Source organism: Molossus molossus, unplaced genomic scaffold, assembly GCF_014108415.1.
Source record: "Molossus molossus isolate mMolMol1 unplaced genomic scaffold, mMolMol1.p scaffold_m16_p_6, whole genome shotgun sequence".
Classification (NCBI taxonomy): Eukaryota; Metazoa; Chordata; class Mammalia; order Chiroptera; family Molossidae; genus Molossus; species Molossus molossus.
In genome coordinates this window covers 117664251-117682664 of record NW_023425399.1, presented here as the reverse complement: position 1 = coordinate 117682664, position 18414 = coordinate 117664251, and the positions used below count along the sequence as shown (strand labels likewise).

General features: G+C 49.2%; 1 protein-coding gene across 8 annotated transcripts in view; it reads right to left on the bottom strand.

Moving 5' to 3' along the window:
- The window catches only part of ATP9B (ATPase phospholipid transporting 9B (putative)), a 158305-nt gene that overhangs the window by 88954 nt on the left and 50937 nt on the right, over positions 1-18414 (bottom strand). For 7 of the 8 annotated variants that reach the window (XM_036244270.1, XM_036244272.1, XM_036244271.1 and 4 more), the window contains 3 exons: positions 17836-17887; positions 11870-11964; positions 3099-3179 (listed from right to left, as the gene is read on the bottom strand). In XM_036244270.1, the coding sequence (XP_036100163.1) occupies positions 3099-3179; positions 11870-11964; positions 17836-17887 (228 nt within the window). Of the gene's footprint in view, positions 1-3098; positions 3180-7206; positions 7383-11869; positions 11965-17835; positions 17888-18414 lie in introns of those variants that run through there. The other variant, XM_036244277.1, reaches the window with a different exon arrangement.

Below are 18414 nucleotides of genomic sequence, written 5' to 3'. Positions count from 1 at the left end.
GTCCTTGAATATGACCAAGAGTGAAACAACAGAAATCTTTTAGAATTAATTACAGCAAGAAACAATTACAGCAAGAACGACAGTCATATATTAAGACACTTTCAGTATTGTAGAGCATTTATAACATCAGTATAAGCTGTTAAAATCAAGTTATTCCTCCAAGTCCCATTCAATAGTCAGGGGGAGAGGGGACAGGGCTCTCAAGCCGCAGCAAAGCACCATCACAATGAGAAGAACGCAGGACAGAACAGATGTATGCGTCAGGACATGGACCTGCACACACACCCTCCAACCAGCCCGTATCAATAAATAAGTGGTGTGGTTATCATAGTGCACTGACTATTATCCAAAGTCAAAGCCAAAATACTAAATCAATTCATTTTGCTGATCCATAATGGTTTAAGGGAGAAGAGTCTTATCAAGAGTAAATATGCTGACTTCCGGTCAAGGTGGCAGGTAGGTAAACTCAGTATCCGTCCTCCCACAACCACATCAAAGTTACGACTAAACTACAGAACAACCATCATTCAAAACCGCCTGACATGGAGCTAAATGGAAGTCCTACAACTACGGAATTAAAGCAGCAGCCAAAAGAGACTGGTAGGAGGGGCGGAGGTAGGAGGGGCGGAGGTAGACGGGCTGGTCCCACACCCATGTGTGGCGGATAAAAATCAGGAGGACACCTCGGCTGGGAAGGTCCTCCCTGAGGACTGAGGGGTCCCCTTCCCACATCAGGCACCCCGCTCGGGGTTCCAGTGCCAGAAATAGAATCCCCATCACTTCTGGCTGGAAAAACCAGCAAACCAGCGGGAACTGAGGCTCAGGGAAGCTGACGCAGCTGGAGCCCCAGGCAGCTCCTTAAAGGGCCTGTGCACAGACTTATCAGACTCTCTCCATCTAAGCTTGGAGGGGAGGTAGCTCCAGGGGCGCCAGAGACATACAGGGAAGAACTGAGCTTTTTGGCACTGGAGCGAGGGCTGGAGAGGCGTTTTTCTCGGGGACAAACGTGCTGTCAGAGGCCGTTGTTCCTTTGGTGAGCCCTTCCCTGGGGCGGCAGACAGCCGCCATATCTGGGACTCCAGCAACCTGGCTCACACTGGTAGCCCAGCCCTGGTGACTCCCTGAGGCCCCGCCCCACCCCACCCCACCCAACCCAACTTTCAGGCCCACCCCACCCAACTTTCAGGCCCACCCAAGCTGTTGCCAGTTGCTTAACCATAGGATTGGCCTGTCTGGGATCCTGCTTCAGGTTTTCCTAAATTCTTTCAAACAAGCAGCATCCGGTCTCAGCTAGCCCCATACCTCTCGTTAAGTAATACACTGAAACAAACACAGGGAGGCAGCCAAAATGAGCTGACAAAGAAACAGGTCCCAAATGAAAGAACAGAACAAATCTCCAGGAAAAGAACTAAGCAAAATGGAGATAAGCAACCTAACAGATGCTGAGTTCAAAACACTGCTTATAAGGATGCTCAATGAACTTAGTGAGAACCTCAGCGAACTTAGTGAGGGCCTCAAGAGCATAAAAAAGGACCAGTCAGAAATGAAGGAGGCACTAACTGAAATAAAGAACAATTTACACAGATTCAATAGTAGAGTAGGGAAGCCAAGAAGCAAACCATCGATTTGGAATATAAGGAAGCAAAACACACCCAATCAGAACAGCAAAAAGAAAAAAGAATCCAAAAAAATGAGGATAGTGTAAGGAGCCTCTGGGACAACTTCAAGCATGCCAACATTCGCACCTTGGGGGTGCCAGAAAGAGAAAGAGAACAAGAAATCAAAAACCTATTTGAAACAATAATGGCAAAAAACTTCCCTAACTTGGTGAAGGAAACAGACATACAAGTCCAGGAAGCACAGAGAGTCCCAAACAAGATGAACCCCAAGAGGCCCACACCAAGACACATCATCATCAAAATGCAAAAGGTTCAAGACAAAGAGAGAATCTTAAAAGCAGCAAGAGAAAAGCAGTTAGTTACCTACAAGGGAGTTCCCATTAGGCTGTCAGCTGATTTCTCAAAAGAAACTTTGCAGGTCAGAAGGGAGTGGCAAGAAATATTCAGAGTGATGAAAAGCAAGAACCTACAACCAAGATTACTCTATCCTGCAAAGCTGTCATTTAGAATCGATGGCCATATAGTTTCCCAGACAAGAAAAAGTTAAAGGAGTTCATCACCACCAAACCGTTATTATATGAAATGATGAAGGGTCTTTTTGAAGAAAAAGATAAAATGTATGAACAAACAAAATGGCAATGAATACATATCTATCAACAATTGAATCTACAAACAAAATGAACAGTCAGAACAGAAACATTCTCACAGATACAGAGAACATTTTGTTGGTTGTCAGATGGGGGGGTTGGGGAAATGGGTGAAAAAGGTGAAGGGATGAAGAAGCACAAATTGGTTGTAGACTGACAAACCTCAAAGGGAAGGGGGGTGGGAGGAAATAAAACAAAGAACTTATATGCATAACCAATGGACACAGACAATAGTGTGGGAAAAGGCGGGAGGGATGTGGGAGGGGGGAGAAGGGGGGTCAATGGTGGTAAAATGAGGAACATCTGTGATACATTCAACACTAAAGATTAAAAAAAAAAGAGTAAATATGCTAAAAAAGAAAGAAAGAAAAAAATGTACTGAATGTATCCTAAAGAAATATTGGATATAGGAAAATTAAAAAACTTGAAACCTTTTCTAAGTATTCCCTTTTTAGTTCAAAACTTCAATTTCAATTTATTCTTTTTTTTTAACTTTTTTTTTTTTTTTTATCCTCACCCGAGGACATTTTTCCATTTTTTGTTCAGGTAGAGTGGGAGGGAGAGAGAGAGAAACATCGACGTGAAAGGGACACATCGAGTGGCTGCCACCCGCACGACCAACCAGGGCCGGGGACAAACTGCAACCGAGGTACATGCCCTCAGCGGGAACCGAACCTGGGTCTCTCAGGACCGCAGGCCGACGCTCTAACCGCTGAACCAAACCGGCCAGGGCTCAATTTATTCTCGATTCAATCACTCTCTCGAAATGAAGGTTGCTATCGCTAACTCAGACGCAGAAGGAACAGCCTGGTCTGACAGCAGGCTCACTCACCCTGGTAAACGTGCCCTCGAAGCTGTGGATGTCCCTCTGTGGTTTCTGCGCGTGGACATGGGCACTGATGGAGAACAGGTCCTGCAACGTAGAGCATCCGAGTCAGCAACAGTACCTCAAGCGGCATTTCTTGAAAAGGTTCAGTTACCAAGTAATATTTTTATATATTATTTACCAAAAGTGATGGTTTTCTTATGTTTTCTGTGCCAACATCATGAACTAGAACGGAAGATAACTAAAACAAAGAGGCTCGAGGGAAGCACGGCATTTTCTCTTGATTCTAACAGATCACTGCTACCTGGTGACACGTGTCTATCAGAAGCACTGGGAGCTGCGGACAAGATACCCATGGCCGGGGGCTGCCCGGGGTTCCAGTTTCGGGGGAGACTGTGCGTGAGCAGCGAGACAGGTGTGCGAGTGTCGGAGTGCTCAGCAGGCAATGGGCTGGGTTTACAGACCTTGGCGGATCCCTAGGTCTGTGTGGATGCTTGTCAGGCAGCTCCACCTCTGCCATGAACTGTCACCTTCCCTGAGGACACGCAGACAGTGCAGTCTCCTGTGTGCCATGACCTACATTTATAAAACTGTCTCACATCCACAGAAGTTGTTTCAAAGCAGAAAAGACGTAGGCTTTAGGTTACTCCACTCACTTGCAACGTGTGAAGTTTAAACAGCAAGACTCCAGAGATGAGATCTTAAGCACCTTACTGTAGATAATTATAAATGTAAGCTCATTGGTCCAGAAAGTTTAATTTTATTAAAATAATAGAAGTTATATTAATGTAAGCAATGTATTGTTGTTGTTAATTCACACCCGAGGATATTTTTTCCATTGAATTTTAGAGAGAGTGGGAGGGAGAAAGAGCAAAAGAGAGAAACATTGATGTGAGAGAGAGATTGATTGGTTGCCTTCCTCATGCGCCCCAACTGGGGCAGGGATTGAACCCGCAACCCAGGTACATGCCCTTGACCAGGAATCGAACCCAAGACCCTTCAGTGTGCGGGCCGATGCTCTAACTGCTGAGCCACGCTGACCAGGGCTACATAGTAATATATTTTAAATCAATTTCATTTTTTTTTTAATCCTCATCTGAGGACATTTTTTCCATTTTTTGTTCAGATAGACTGGGAGAGAGAGAGAGAGAGAGAAACATCGCCGTGAAAGGGACACATCGAGTGGCTGCCACCCGCACGACCCAACCAAGGCCGGGGACAAACTGCAACCGAGGTACATGCCCTTAGCGGGAACCGAACCCGGGTCTCTCTGGACCGCAGGCCGACGCTCTAACTGCTGAGCCAAACCAGCCAGGGCCAATTTCATTTTTTAATGATGCACTGTGATTTTTACCAGATCATCAAGAATTCACAACACTGAGAGATCGTCTGTTTAGATGGACAGTCTGTACCCATGTGGGATTCTGACCCCTGCCTACTAGGCAGCCCAGGACAGGGACACGCACTCCAGCCTCACACTTACTGACGGGAGAGACAAAACCCCAAGCACGCAGGTCTGAGGCACGCGGGTGACAATGTGGGTGGAGGGAGACCAAACAAGGGTGCGACGACCCAGACATGTTGGTGCGTTTTTCAAACTGATCGTTTGAACCCAAATAATATTGTGTGAATTATAACCACAAATGGAGATTTCCTATACTCGCACTTTTCTTAGGGTAAAGTTCTAAGATTCTTTTAATTATTGCTATTTTAGTTTTTTTTTTTTGTTTTTTTAATACTTCTAATTGGCTACAGAAAGCTGGCCAAATCCAATACAGAAGTTTAAAAATATCAGCCGTTTACTAGGGGCTCTGACTGGGACGCTGACATCAGCCCACACACACGAGAGCTGGTGTGTCCGAGCCTGTCTCGTCTCCGTGCTCCTGTGGACACTGCTGCTGCTGCTGCACGGGGCCGAGACCTCCCCGGCCTGGGCTGCTGCTGCACAGAGGCCGAGACCTCCCGGCCTGGGCTGCTGCTGCACAGAGGCCGAGACCTCCCCGGCCTGGGCTGCTGCTGCACAGAGGCCGAGACCTCCCGGCCTGGGCTGCTGCTGCACAGAGGCTGAGACCTCCCGGCCTGGGCTGCTGCTGCACGGGGCCGAGACCTCCCCGGCCTGGGCTGCTGCTGCACAGAGGCCGAGACCTCCCGGCCTGGGCTGCTGCTGCACAGAGGCCGAGACCTCCCCGGCCTGGGCTGCAGCTGCACGGGGCCGAGACCTCCCCGGCCTGGGCTGCAGCTGCACGGGGCCGAGACCTCCCGGCCTGGGCTGCTGCTGCACAGAGGCCGAGACCTCCCCGGCCTGGGCTGCTGCTGCACAGAGGCCGAGACCTCCCGGCCTGGGCTGCTGCTGCACAGAGGCCGAGACCTCCCGGCCTGGGCTGCTGCTGCACGGGGCCGAGACCTCCCCGGCCTGGGCTGCTGCTGCACAGAGGCCGAGACCTCCCGGCCTGGGCTGCTGCTGCACAGAGGCCGAGACCTCCCCGGCCTGGGCTGCAGCTGCACGGGGCCGAGACCTCCCCGGCCTGGGCTGCAGCTGCACGGGGCCGAGACCTCCCCGGCCTGGGCTGCTGCTGCACGGGGCCGAGACCTCCCCGGCCTGGGCTGCTGCTGCACGGGGCCGAGACCTCCCCGGCCTGGGCTGCTGCTGCACGGGGCCGAGACCTCCCCGGCCTGGGCTGCTGCTGCACGGGGCCGAGACCTCCCCGGCCTGGGCTGCTGCTGCACGGGGCCGAGACCTCCCCGGCCTGGGCTGCTGCTGCACGGGGCTGAGACCTCCCCGGCCTGGGCTGCTGCTGCACGGGGCCGAGACCTCCCCGGCCTGGGCTGCAGCTGTCTGCAGGCCCTCTGTGGCTCTCAGGAGGACCGGGATTCCTGCTCCACTCCATCAGTGCTGTGAGAGTTAGCAACAGGTGCACACAGCCTGCACACGATGGAAAACGCACAGGAGAGGCAAACAGACTTCTAAATACAGGAAAAGACTGTACAGGACTACAGGTGTGACAGCATATGCTAGTGACTACTGCAGGGTTGGATGAAGAGGAAACTAACCACTGACTCAGAGGACCAGTCTGACTTGAGCTGCCCAGCAAGGTCAGAGCGGCCTGGGTGACAGGTCAGCTGCAGCTCGCGGCTCTGGTTCCTAGACAGGGGCAGCGTCCTAGTCCGTCCTGAGCGGGACCAGTGCCATGCCCTCCCCTCTCCGTGTGCTGGACAGAGGCTCCCGTCTAGATGCCTCGGGGCTCCCTGGCAGGGGGCTGACGCCGTGTCCTCCCCTCTCCGTGTGCTGGACAGAGGCTCCCGCAGATGCCTCGGGGTCCCTGGCAGGGGGCTGACGCCGTGTCCTCCCCTCTCCGTGTGCTGGACAGAGGCTCCCGTCTAGATGCCTCGGGGCTCCCTGGCAGGGGGCTGACGCCGTGTCCTCCCCTCTCCGTGTGCTGGACAGAGGCTCCCGCAGATGCCTCGGGGTCCCTGGCAGGGGGCTGACGCCGTGTCCTCCCCTCTCCGTGTGCTGGACAGAGGCTCCCGTCTAGATGCCTTGGGGCTCCCCGGCAGGGGGCTGACGCCATGTCCGAGGCAGAGCTTGCAGGGCGCACCCGGGAAGGTGCACCCCATGGAGACCCTGAGCTCGCAGAGCCCAAACGCCCGCACTGGACTCTCAGCTGGACCCCACACTGTCTGGTAAGAGTGTGTGGACCATGGCCCGAGCAATGCCAAGCTGAGTGCAGGAACAGCCTCATGGACACGTCTCGGACCTGGGACAGGTGCAGGATTCGAACCCCTTGGAGAGAAAACTGGATGCTGGCTGGGCCATCTGAGCTGACCAATTAAGGCCTTGTGCCCTGATGGGCTACCTGAAACTGTACCGCTACTGGCTCCCACATGTGACTCTGCCCACCTCATCTTCGGGGGGTGGGGGGGGGAGTCTCACTGCTTCGCCCCAGATCAACCGCAGTTCAAAGCAGTGGACCTTGGGCCTGACCCACTGCCCTTGCTTCCCTCCTGTCCACAGGCCTTAGTAAGGTGGCTCAATCACCGAGTGCCCAGTCCCAGAGGGAAGATCTGTCCTGGGCCACCCCAGGTAAGAGGAGGCCCATGCTCCAAGCCAGCTCACTTGCGGTGAGATGTGATGAGACGTGACGAGAGGTGATGTGTGCCTGAGATTCGAGCGCTCTCCCCGCCCGTCCCCTCCAGGTGGCCAGGCTACAGGGGCAGACATTTGGGACAGTTGAAAGTCACAAATGGGGGTGACAGAGCTGTCCTCTCGGCTTGGGACTGCAGACCTCTGGGGTTCTGGAGAAGGAGAAAAACGTTTCTCTTGATTTGGGGTGGACCAATTCAGGAAACAAGCCGCTCCAGACATTAGAGCAGAAGGGGCTGAAGATAGGAGATGAGACGCTTCCAAAATCAGAGGAAGGGCTGAGATCATGACCAACCTTCAGGAATCGGTCATAGAATGTTACCAACATGATCCTCCATGGGAAACACTGTTCCCACATCGAGTTCAGGACAGAGCAACGGACTCGGGGCTGCAGGGTGTGGAGCCGCTGCTGATCCCGCAGCTGCACTCACACCCCCGCAGGCACCTGCCACACAGAACCATGGGTCTCTGAGGGTCTGGTTACCTGGGAGAGCTCCTCACCCCTCCAGGGGGCCTGTGGGGGATGCAGACAGATGCTGCCCCAGTAGGGGGGCAGGCCCGCTGAACATGCTGGGTCTGGGACTGCAGCCAAGGCTACATGTCAACTGTAGGAAGTTACTTCCAAGTTAACTGAGTCAATTTCGTTTACACAAGAAGAAATACATTGCACAATAATGTCAGAATTATGAAAATACGAGTGGAATGTTTAACAAGCAGCCAAGGACTCCTAGGATAAGGCAAGGCTGAGAATCACTCATCATTTAAATAGGACCCTGTCATAGTATTTTTCAAAAAATAAAGCACTCACATACAGACTACCTTTGGAGACACAGAAATAAAGAACGAGCTACAACCACGCTCACTCCAGGGCACGCGTGAGCATCTCGGGGAATGCACTGCATCCAGCATGTTGGACGTCAAATGGCTGAATGATGGCACAATAATGAGGATGCCATTCCAAGCTTCCGTGATGATTTAAAAACCACTCTGAAGTTTCAATCATGCAGGAAGGCCCCTGCTATTGGGTCAAGGGCAACATTTGTTCGCATTACTTAAAGGTCATTAAAATACATCCTTAATCATCACATGTGGTTCATTACAAATAAAACTGCCTTTCGTTCAATAAAACTCATTAAATGTAAATGGTATTGTTTACTGCTATATGGATCTTTTGAAATAAATCAGCAAGCCATGATTTATTGAAAATTACTGTGACCTCATTGTTGTTAATAAATTTGCCTGATCACAAAAGCCAGAAGCGTACTTCCTGGACGTCTGGGGTGCCTGAAGCGCCCCCAGACGCCTGCGCAGCGCGGAGCCCCGAGCCCCGAGCCCCGAGCCCCGAGCCCCGAGCCCCGAGCCCCGAGCGCCGAGCACCGAGCACCGAGCACCGAGCCAGCTGCAGGGTCGGCCCGGCCGCACTCGAGGGCTCGTCAGGTTCGAGGTGCTCTGGGAATCCAGCCGAGCCGGAGGTTCCTCTCGATGGCGTCCTCAGCCCACGAAGAGCAGCTCTGGGAGCTGCGCGTCTACTTATTCCGGGTCGTGTGGACACATGCGCAGCAGACGATGTGACCACAGCAAAGGACCCCACACCCCCGAAGTCCACTCCATCAGAAACAGCAGAGTCGAGGTGAGTGACAGCTACGACGTGAAAGACCAGCCTGTCTGTGTCCATGACCAAACTATAGTTTTCTTTTCTGTGAAACAACTATCTGTGCACAATCTGCCAAATCATAGAAAACACCCTTATGATACTGAACATGGCAAGATGTCAGTTCCTGTCATCACGGGAGTCTCAGAAATGCAGATGACGATAGGAGTGTACCTACTTCTCCAGGCAGATCACGTGCAGTTCGTCATGTTCCGAGCGCGCGTGCTCTGCGCTTGGCCGCACGTCTGCGCCTGGGGCGCGGCCGCCGTCCAGCGGGGGGCGCTCCTGCCGCTCCCCCTGCGCCTCCCGCCTCCCTCGCCTCCCTCGGACCCTGCTCCCCGCTCCTGCTGGGGCGGCTCGCAGCTCGTCTGTCCGCTTGGCTTTTCTCTCAGGAAAACCCCTTCTAACAGCGTTAACTCCGCACTTTCTCTCCACCGCTCTTGGCAAGATCAGATCCACCGCAGGTGATTCTGCGGGGCCGCTCTTCCCAGGCCCGCCGCGGCGACGCGAGCTCTCGGAAGTGGGGTGCCTCTGAGCACGAGGACCGAGGAGCAGCCGCTCGCGTTCCGGTTCGTGATCTCCCCCCGCCCCCCCTTGGGCCCAGAGAGGCTGCCCGAGGGCGCCTGCCGGAGAGGAGGAGGAGGACGCAGGAGAAACACTGGTAGACGGCGGAGCAGCACCTGCCCAGCCATCGGCTCAGTCCCGCCGGGGAGCGGCCGCGAGCTCGCGGAGGACGAGGGGTTTCGGCAGCAGTGCGAGAGCCGTGAGACGCCGAGGTAGCGGGGGTGCACCTGAGAAGACGCTCTGAGCGCACACGGAACACTGCCCCAGAGAGACCATCTGTGGGTCAGATCACAAGTCAATGCGTATGAGAAGACTGAGAAAGAACTGAGTACATTCTGTAAGCATAATAAAATTAAATAAATTATAAAAGGCATTAAGGAAATCCCCAGATATGTGGTAAATAAACAATATATTTCCAAGTAAACAAGGGGTGAAAAAGAAGAACTCATGAAGGAACTAGAAATGTGTGAAGTGAATGCTGATGACGGACGCAGCGCACAGACCTGGGAGCCACAGGTGGGGGCACTCGGAGGGAGATTCTAGAAGTTTCTGCCGGAAAAGACTAAGGCAGGAAATCAAGAGTCTGACTTCTTTAAAGAGTTAAGCAAGAAAAGAAAATTAAACACAAAGTAGAAGGAATAAAGTGAAGAACAGAAATCAGTAACACTGAAAATAAACAGACAATAATCAATGAAACCAAAAGCAAGTTCTCTGAAATGATCACTAAAATTGATGAACTTCTGGCTAGATTGACCAAGAAAAAGAAGATGTAAATTAACAATATCGAGAATGAAAGAGGTCTTGAGACCTACAAGCACTAAAATAATAATCAAGTATTATTAGTATTATGAATTTTATGCCATTAAATTTGGCAACGTATATGGAACAAATAAATTAATTAAAAACCACAGATTTCCAATGAACAGAAAATCTGATGAACTCTACTATCTAATTCAGAAAGTTAATCGCAATGAAATACTTTCCCATAAAGGATGCTCCTTGCCCGGGAGTTCCAAGGACATGTTCAACATTTTAAAAAGAAATAACAATACTCTTATACCAAGTACTTCAAAAAAGTACAGGGGGCAAAAAAGACTTCCCAGCTCATGCACTGAGGCCAGCGTACCCCCAGGTGTCAACGCAAAGGCATCGCAACGAAACACAAGCCTTCCTCACACACAGGCACAAAACAGCCTCCGCAAGGTGTCAGCAGGCGAAAGGCTGCAGCACAGGAAGAGGACCCCGAGCACATCGGCCGACATCACCAAGGGGCCACTGACGTGCGGGCAGCGGGTCTCGCACATGTGGACAAACGTGGTCCCGAAGCGCCCAGGACCAGGAACGAGGAAGGTGCCCGCTGCGCACGGTGACTGGCTGTTGGCTGTAGCAGCACAAGTAGGTTCTCCATCCAGAGCCGACCAGCCTAAGGAAAGGGCCCAAGTCCACGGTCTCCACTTCCTCCCCTGAGGGTTCGACCTTTCTTCCCTGTCCATGGAATACCAGCCAGTCATATGAAGTGAAGCTTCTCTCATTTAGATAAATACTACATATGACACAAACTAAACACCAAATGGCCACAACTGTGTGCTTTAAGTTTATTTTTTAATTGATTTTTTTGTTTGTTTATTTAAGAGAGAAGAGAGAGAGAGACCAGGGACCAAACCTGCTACCTCGGTATGTACTCTGAGCGGAAATCAGTATATGGGACGACACTCCAACCAACTGAGCCACACCAGCCAGGGCTCCACAGCTGTGATTTTTTTTTTTTTTTTTAAAAAGATGTGTACTAGTTCAGGAGATTCTCAGCATTTGTAAGAGATCTGTTTCGGATGTTACTGAAAATACCGAGATCTACAAGTGCCGCTCTCTCTTGGCCGCCCCTTCCCGTTTGCCCAGACACAGAGAGGAACTCAGCAAAGGCCCAGCGGAAAGTCCGAGCGTCCTTCTCTCTGTTAGAGACGCGGCAATGCCACTTCCTCTGAATCGGAGAGGAGCCTCCACCCGTCAAAGGAAAAGGTGAGTGGACAGGCTGGACTCTCAGACTCGGGAAGCCAGTCGGGGTCGATTTCAAAGCAGTGTCTGCACAGGCTCTGAGGGAGGGAGCCAGCCGCCAGCAGTGGACACTGAACCCACACCCTAGCACTTCATTTCAAAGATTACCGGACGGAGAGGGTTTAAAAATAAAAACAAAAAGGGAAAGAAAACAAAGAAAGCTTCAATGTCAAGTCAATAGGAACATTCAAAACTATATCTCAAACAGGTTATGTGCTAAGACACCCCAGAAATCATTTTGGCATACTTTTCAATGATCCCTCATTAGCAGTAAATATATTTTTTAAAATTATTGACGCATTTGGTAGGTTAGGTGGCACAAACAGAAACTCACTACCCTGGAGGGTGGGCGACGGCGGCGGTGCTCACCCCCAAAGCCGGCAGCCTCTGCGTGCAGCTCACGGCCACCTTCAGCTTCCAGTCGGTCTCGCCGTCTAGTTGGTCGGTTCGAATAAAACACGAACCTTGGGATCAGAAGAGAAAAGTCCTTCAGTTACAGGTACTTAAAAAACAAACTCCCACGGCACAGTCAGATCCAGAAATGATATACTAGAGATGACTATAAACAAAAATCTTTGAAAGCCTTTATCTGATTCACAAAGCAAGTTTGCTGAAAAGATACAGGTGATTGCTTAGTCCTTATCTCCTGTTTGGTGTTTTTGTCTGTTAAGGTTTAAGATTAATTGTGCTTTATTTTAGAAAGACTACAATGATCATTTCTACCTTTGACTGACGTTCTGATAACGAAACAGTAAGTAAATACTGAACAACATCTGGGATGTGCGACATGACCTGGCGAAATGTGCGAGGCACTGTGGGAAAACACAGGCGCCTCAACAGGCGCAGTGAGATGCGAAGCGTGGTCAGAGTCACTGTCATATTTTATCGAATCTTAAACTTTGCTAAGCAATGCATTTGCCCTTTGACCATGCTATCATACCATTCTAGAACAGCACAGAATGACATACACAGAAGACGACTGTGTGATGTTATTTCTCAAATTTGGGGAAATACTGAAGGTAGAGAAATTAAAACATCTTCACGCACTAAGTCCAGTGCACCTTTACACTCATTCTAAAGCTCACGTGAATCCATGGCCATCCCCAAGCACCCAGCCTCGTGTTCATTTGAACCGCAGAAGGCCCCCTGCGCACCGTGGGCATTCTCTGCTCTCTTACGCTGCAAAAATGCCAGATGCTTTCCTCTGCCAGCCAATGTCCTTTCGACTAATCATGACCACCAGCGATTTAGTGCCAAAAGTGTGCCCCATCAGCTCTCTCCACCAGTTACATTTACCCTTTACCCAGCCTACACTGGGCATCACCCATGCTAGCATGATCCCAGGAAAGGCACAGAGATCAACTCACCTTCCTCAAGGCCCAGTTTATCAGCTGAAGGTAGACCTGTGAGACCACCATCTGAGTACATGCATGATTATCACATATGCCTGTGTGTGTTCTGACATAAAATATAGAAGTGATATACAAGGGACTGGATTCCAGAGTCTGTCTGACAAGCACTTTGAAGCGTTAGTAGCACAGCTCTGCTCCAGGTTTGCTTTCTAATATACAAGACATGAAAAGGTAAGACTCTCTGGTCTCCTAGATTTCAAACATTCTGCATTCCTAAAGGTGAAAGCTTATCTGGCTAGAGGGCTGTAACTAATGAAGCACTGGAAACAATACAGTTGCCTTTCGTCAATGAAAAGGACGGCTGCGAATTAAATAACCGTGTGCTGGTTCTACAAGGTATAGGGAACTGACACACTGTTTCTCTTCAGTCACTGCAAACATCGCTGATGTCGCAGTGACGGCACGACGAGAGCGGGTCTGCAGCGAGCCGACGCGTGAACGCTGGCGTGTCTCCCACGGCCACAGCCACTGGTCCCACAGTGAGCGTGAGCTTCAGCGGGCGCAGCGAAGGCTCAGCAGATCCGTTATCAGTGAGTCTGCTCGTATCCTATTGCAGCCTTCTTATGAATTCTTAATGTCAGTGTGCATCACTGACAGGAGTGGACAGGAGAGGAGAGGTCTAGTGACAGTAAGACGGAGATCGACTAGTGCATGTGCCACACAGTCGCTGCACCAAGTGGGGACAAGGGGCTGCTGGGATGCCACGGGGCGCGGCCCAGGAGCCGGAACTAGGCTGTGCGAGTCACCCTGTGGCATCAGAGGACTGCCTGCCACAGCACACGAACCCAATAGTTCTGAAAGAAGCGGACTGCGGTGTGTGCCCCACGAGAAAAAAGCAGACATTGACTTTGCATATATAACAACAGATCATTTGCCATCAAACTTAATTTTAAACCATTTATCTGACTTAATGACTCCGCTTGAAAATTTTAAGCCAGTGGCAAGATGAACAACACCATGGAGAGAAGGTGGCTGAGTACAGTGTCATCTGCCTGCCCCTCACCCCACCACAGGTGACAGCTGAGCTATTGTAACATGTCCCCAACACTTAAACTAGAATGTCATCACTTAGGAGACAAGTGAAAAAGATATTGGCATTTATAAGAGATTGATGAAAATTAGTTCTCAAGCATTAATTTCTCTTAACACCATTAAAAGAACTGTGTGCATTCAGGAGATATTTGATCTGAATTAAGAAACGAATGAAGCAATTGATTAATTGGAACTTAAGCCATCAGTCACCAGATCCATCAACGCTTCATTTACATTCCAAACAATCAGCTGACGGCCACAGAACACCCTGTATTAATACACAGTCAACACGATGCCACCAAGAGCCTCTCCGAGCCGCAGCGACAACGCCCGCGGCTGTCGTCCAAGCTCGAACGTGCTGCACAGATTCGGGCTTTATGCTGGCTAGGGCTTGAAGGTGTCTATTGTAACAGACAATGTGTTATCAGGTTTCTCTAAACTAAAACTGAAAAGTAATAATATTAACAGTGATAGTAGACATAAAAATTTCTAAATATGTGTACTTTTGAAACCCAGGGAATTAAAACACTCAAAATAATTACTTAAAGTCATACAAACAGAATTTCCAAAGCTAAAAATCCTTGACCAAAAGCAATATTATGAAATTTCATACAGTGGGGAAGCTTTTGGTCCATTTTACAAAGAAAAGAAACTGCATGAAACAGGTATCTGACATGTTGATGTCTGCATGAGTAATCAGTAATTTAATAGAAAGAAATAATAAAACTAAAGAATGTAGCAGAATCACAGGCTAAAAGAGACTGCAGTAAGGTCCTGAACTCAGATCCATTAATAACCTTCCAAAGATATGTAAAATAAAAAATCAGCATATATGAATACGTATTATGTATGTTTTTGTGGGGAACAATAAAATACTTCTTGAGATTTCAAAGAGATCCATGACGTCCAAAACATTAAGCCTCCTCACAACTGTCCCCGACCGTGAAACACAGCGGCAGGGCGGGGGGGGGGGGGGGGGGAGCGGGCGTCCGCGCTGGGACCCTCACTGCCCTCGGTCTCGGTCGCTGCCTCACCGCAGCACAGCGGTGACAGGGAAAAGACCACGCAAAGGCCAAAGAAGAATCTCCAAAACGGCTGTCAGTCATGCGTCGTCAGCAAGGTGCGCATCTACCAGCCCCGGTTCCTCCTCTGAAAAGTGGACGTTTCTGTTCTCCAGCTTCAAGATGCTGACTTTTTGTAATCTTTTGTCTTTTAACACAATCTATATGATCTATTGCTTTTAAGTTGACTATCTAAAACCATTTCCATATTTAGAATACTATTCTTAATCTTACATATATTTCCAGCACAATCACTAAAAGGATAATTAATATAAAAGCATCTTCTAAATGGAAACATCTCTGTTATTCACTATAATGAATATATTTAGAAACAAAAACAAATCATAAATAAGTAGTGATATCAGCAGGAATGGCAGTGTAAAAAAATCTCTGAAAATCCATTCCTCCAGAACTCTATGAGAACACTGGCAAAAACTGTCAAAAGCAACGTAATCAGAACTCTGTAACATAATACAAAATTTGCAACAATCTCAGGTGCATTTATTCAAGAAACACTGCTAGATCCAGCCAAGGCTGAGCTACGTCTTGATCTGCCTTGTTCCCAACACTCCACCCAACTCCCAGACTCCACAGTACTGAGGAAGCCGACAGTCTAGCAGCCACTAAGGATCCAAACCCAACTCAGGGCTCCCCAAACCCCATGAGCAGAGAACTGTGACCATCCAACAGGCAGGGCTTGTCTGGATCTGACCTGATGCAGAGGTCATTCATTGAGAACAGTGTTTTCCCTGGGATGTTTGTCCAAAACAATCAGTGGCAACGACCTGACATCACATAACTGTCCAGGTGGTCATGAAGCTGGGCAAACAAACTGAGCAAATCCTAACAGACAAGCTAGAGAATCAGACGACGGGAAGGGGCTCTGACAGGTTCGGGGTCTAGAGGCCACCTGCCCGTGCAGGGCTGCGCCCGTGCCCAGGAAACCCTGACCTCTCATGCCTGGTGGGCTGGCAGTGCTGGGTGAAGAAGTGAAGGGCAAGGGAAGGTCGTGAACTGCCTGCTTCAGCCCTGCAGTGTTAAGAGAGCACTAGCTAGTTTAAAAGGTAAATCTTGCAACCTGGGCACGCCAGGAACATCCCTCTAGCACACAGTCCGTCTGGTAAAGGAAGGGCCGGCTCGGCCCCACAGAGCCTCAGGGACCTCCGCCGAGGCTTGCGCTGCCGTCCAGCAGGCGGCTTCCGAGACTTTCCAAGCCAGGCCCCAGTGGGGCCCCGTCACGCAGGGAGGAGGGCAGATGCCACAGGGGCTCAAGGCCAGGGCTGGAAGTGGTACAGATGACGTTCAGCCACCCCCCTTCACCAGTCCTCAGGGCATGACCCCACCTAACTGAGCAGGAAACGAGTCCAGCTGAATTTCCCAGAGGAAGGGAAAATGGACAGGAAATGTGGCTTTACAGTCTCTCCCCCCTGGGAAAACACAATCTCCCACCAAATATCACACAGAAAAGTGAACGTGCCAAGTGTCTGCAAGGGCTTCGTGGTCAGGTCAGCTGAGCAGTCGATGGCAGCCCCACCTTCCAGGGTGGAGAGACACCGTCACAGGTGATGAAAGGAGAAGACAGTCTTCTTCTTTCTGACTTAAAATGTCACTTTAAAAGTATGCAGCTTGCCCTGGCTGGGTTGGCTCAGCGGTTAGAACGTTGGCCCACGGTCCAGAGAGACCCAGGTTCGGTTCCCACTAGGGGCACGCATCTCGGTTGCAGTTGGTCCCTGGCCCTGGTTGGGGTTGTGTGGGACGCAGCCACTCGATGTGTCCCTTTCACGTCGATGTTTCTCTCTCTCTCTCTTCCTCTCTCTCCCTCCCACTCTATCTGAACAAAAATGGAAAAATGTCCTCAGGTGAGGATAAAAAAATAAAAGTTTAAAAAAAATATGCTGCTCATTAATGGACAAAATCAAATCAGCAACTCTAAACTAACTATGTCCTTTCTAGAGCCCCATGCTGCAGCGAGTGACACATCTGCTGAGCTTAAGAAAGAAGAGTGACATGTGGAGCTTCCTATAAAAATGTTCATTTATTCAACAAAAAGAGATGTAAGGCATAAAGAACTTGGATATTAGTTGATAAACCTCCCATCATTTTAGAGATGACAAAAACATGTGACCACGTGGCTAGATCAAATCATTAGGAACTGGCCAAAGCAGACTACATTTTAGGTTCCTGGATTTTCAACAAGTTTTCTTGATCGTATGAGGCTTCTGTCTCATTCCCTCTCGTTCCCCTTTTCCATCCTTCTGACTGCTGAAAGTTCAGGTCACGCAAATATCTTTTTATCTAGGAGGTTCCTTCAACTCACCTAGGCCAATGGTCAGGTCCCACCCCGACCCCCACGTCTTTTCACGCCTATCGGGCCTCTACAAAGCACAGGTCTACGGTCACTGTGTGCACCTCCACAAACACAGACCAGGAGCTCTGAGGGGAGCAGTGGGCTTTGCTCCTTTTATATCCTGAGCACCACATCGTGACTGCACATGGTATGTGGTAAATACACGTTTGCTGAATTAATAAATAAAGTCACAAATGCAGAAGAGCAACAGGATTTCCAGACACATCGTTTAATATTTAGATCTCAATATGGACGTGAATGAAAGCACTTGTTTAATATACCGGTTCTGAAAGGATATTTTTAAAACAAACATATTATACACTAAAATCACTGTTTTAAATATCAACAGCTAAATGTAATTTAGAAATTAACGAATTAAGAGATTTATCATTCAAAGAAAAATGTGTATATTTTTCCTTTCAAAATAGAAATTAAACTGCCAAAATATCAAATCATCAACAATGTAAATAAAAATAAAAATACCTGCTTTTTCTGAAGTCCTAAGAAATACCATGTCCGATGGAATTCTTTGATTCTGTAGAGAGTAATGTAAAATGTTAATTATCTATATGCAGTTTTATGAATTAACACAATTCCATTCCAAAGTAGAAACAGCTAGTAAAAACAGCTAAAATGTTAAATTAAAATTTATGTCGAAGCAATTCACATTTATAATTTGTATTTAAAAAGTGACTATTTTGATTCATGTTTTAGTTGGACATTTAAGACTTTTTCCCATTAATGAACCTCGTAAACGGTATTTAGTGATAGCTTGAAAGCGGCTCCATCTCTGAGGAATGTTAAACGTTGCCGTTTCTGTGGCTTCTTTAGCACCTGAACCCGTAACACAGCAGCTACCGCTTTATAATAAATGACCCTAGGAAGGGTGGACAGCATTCTCCCAATGCCTTGTACAAAACAGAAAACCACCTAAGTAACACACTTACTCAATTCTGAATGAATGGATGAATGTACAGCTGAGTAACTCCAACTATACCCCGCAAACCGGAGGAGGTTTTCTTTTATGAAGCAGAAAAGGAAAACTAACTCAAACAAACTGTA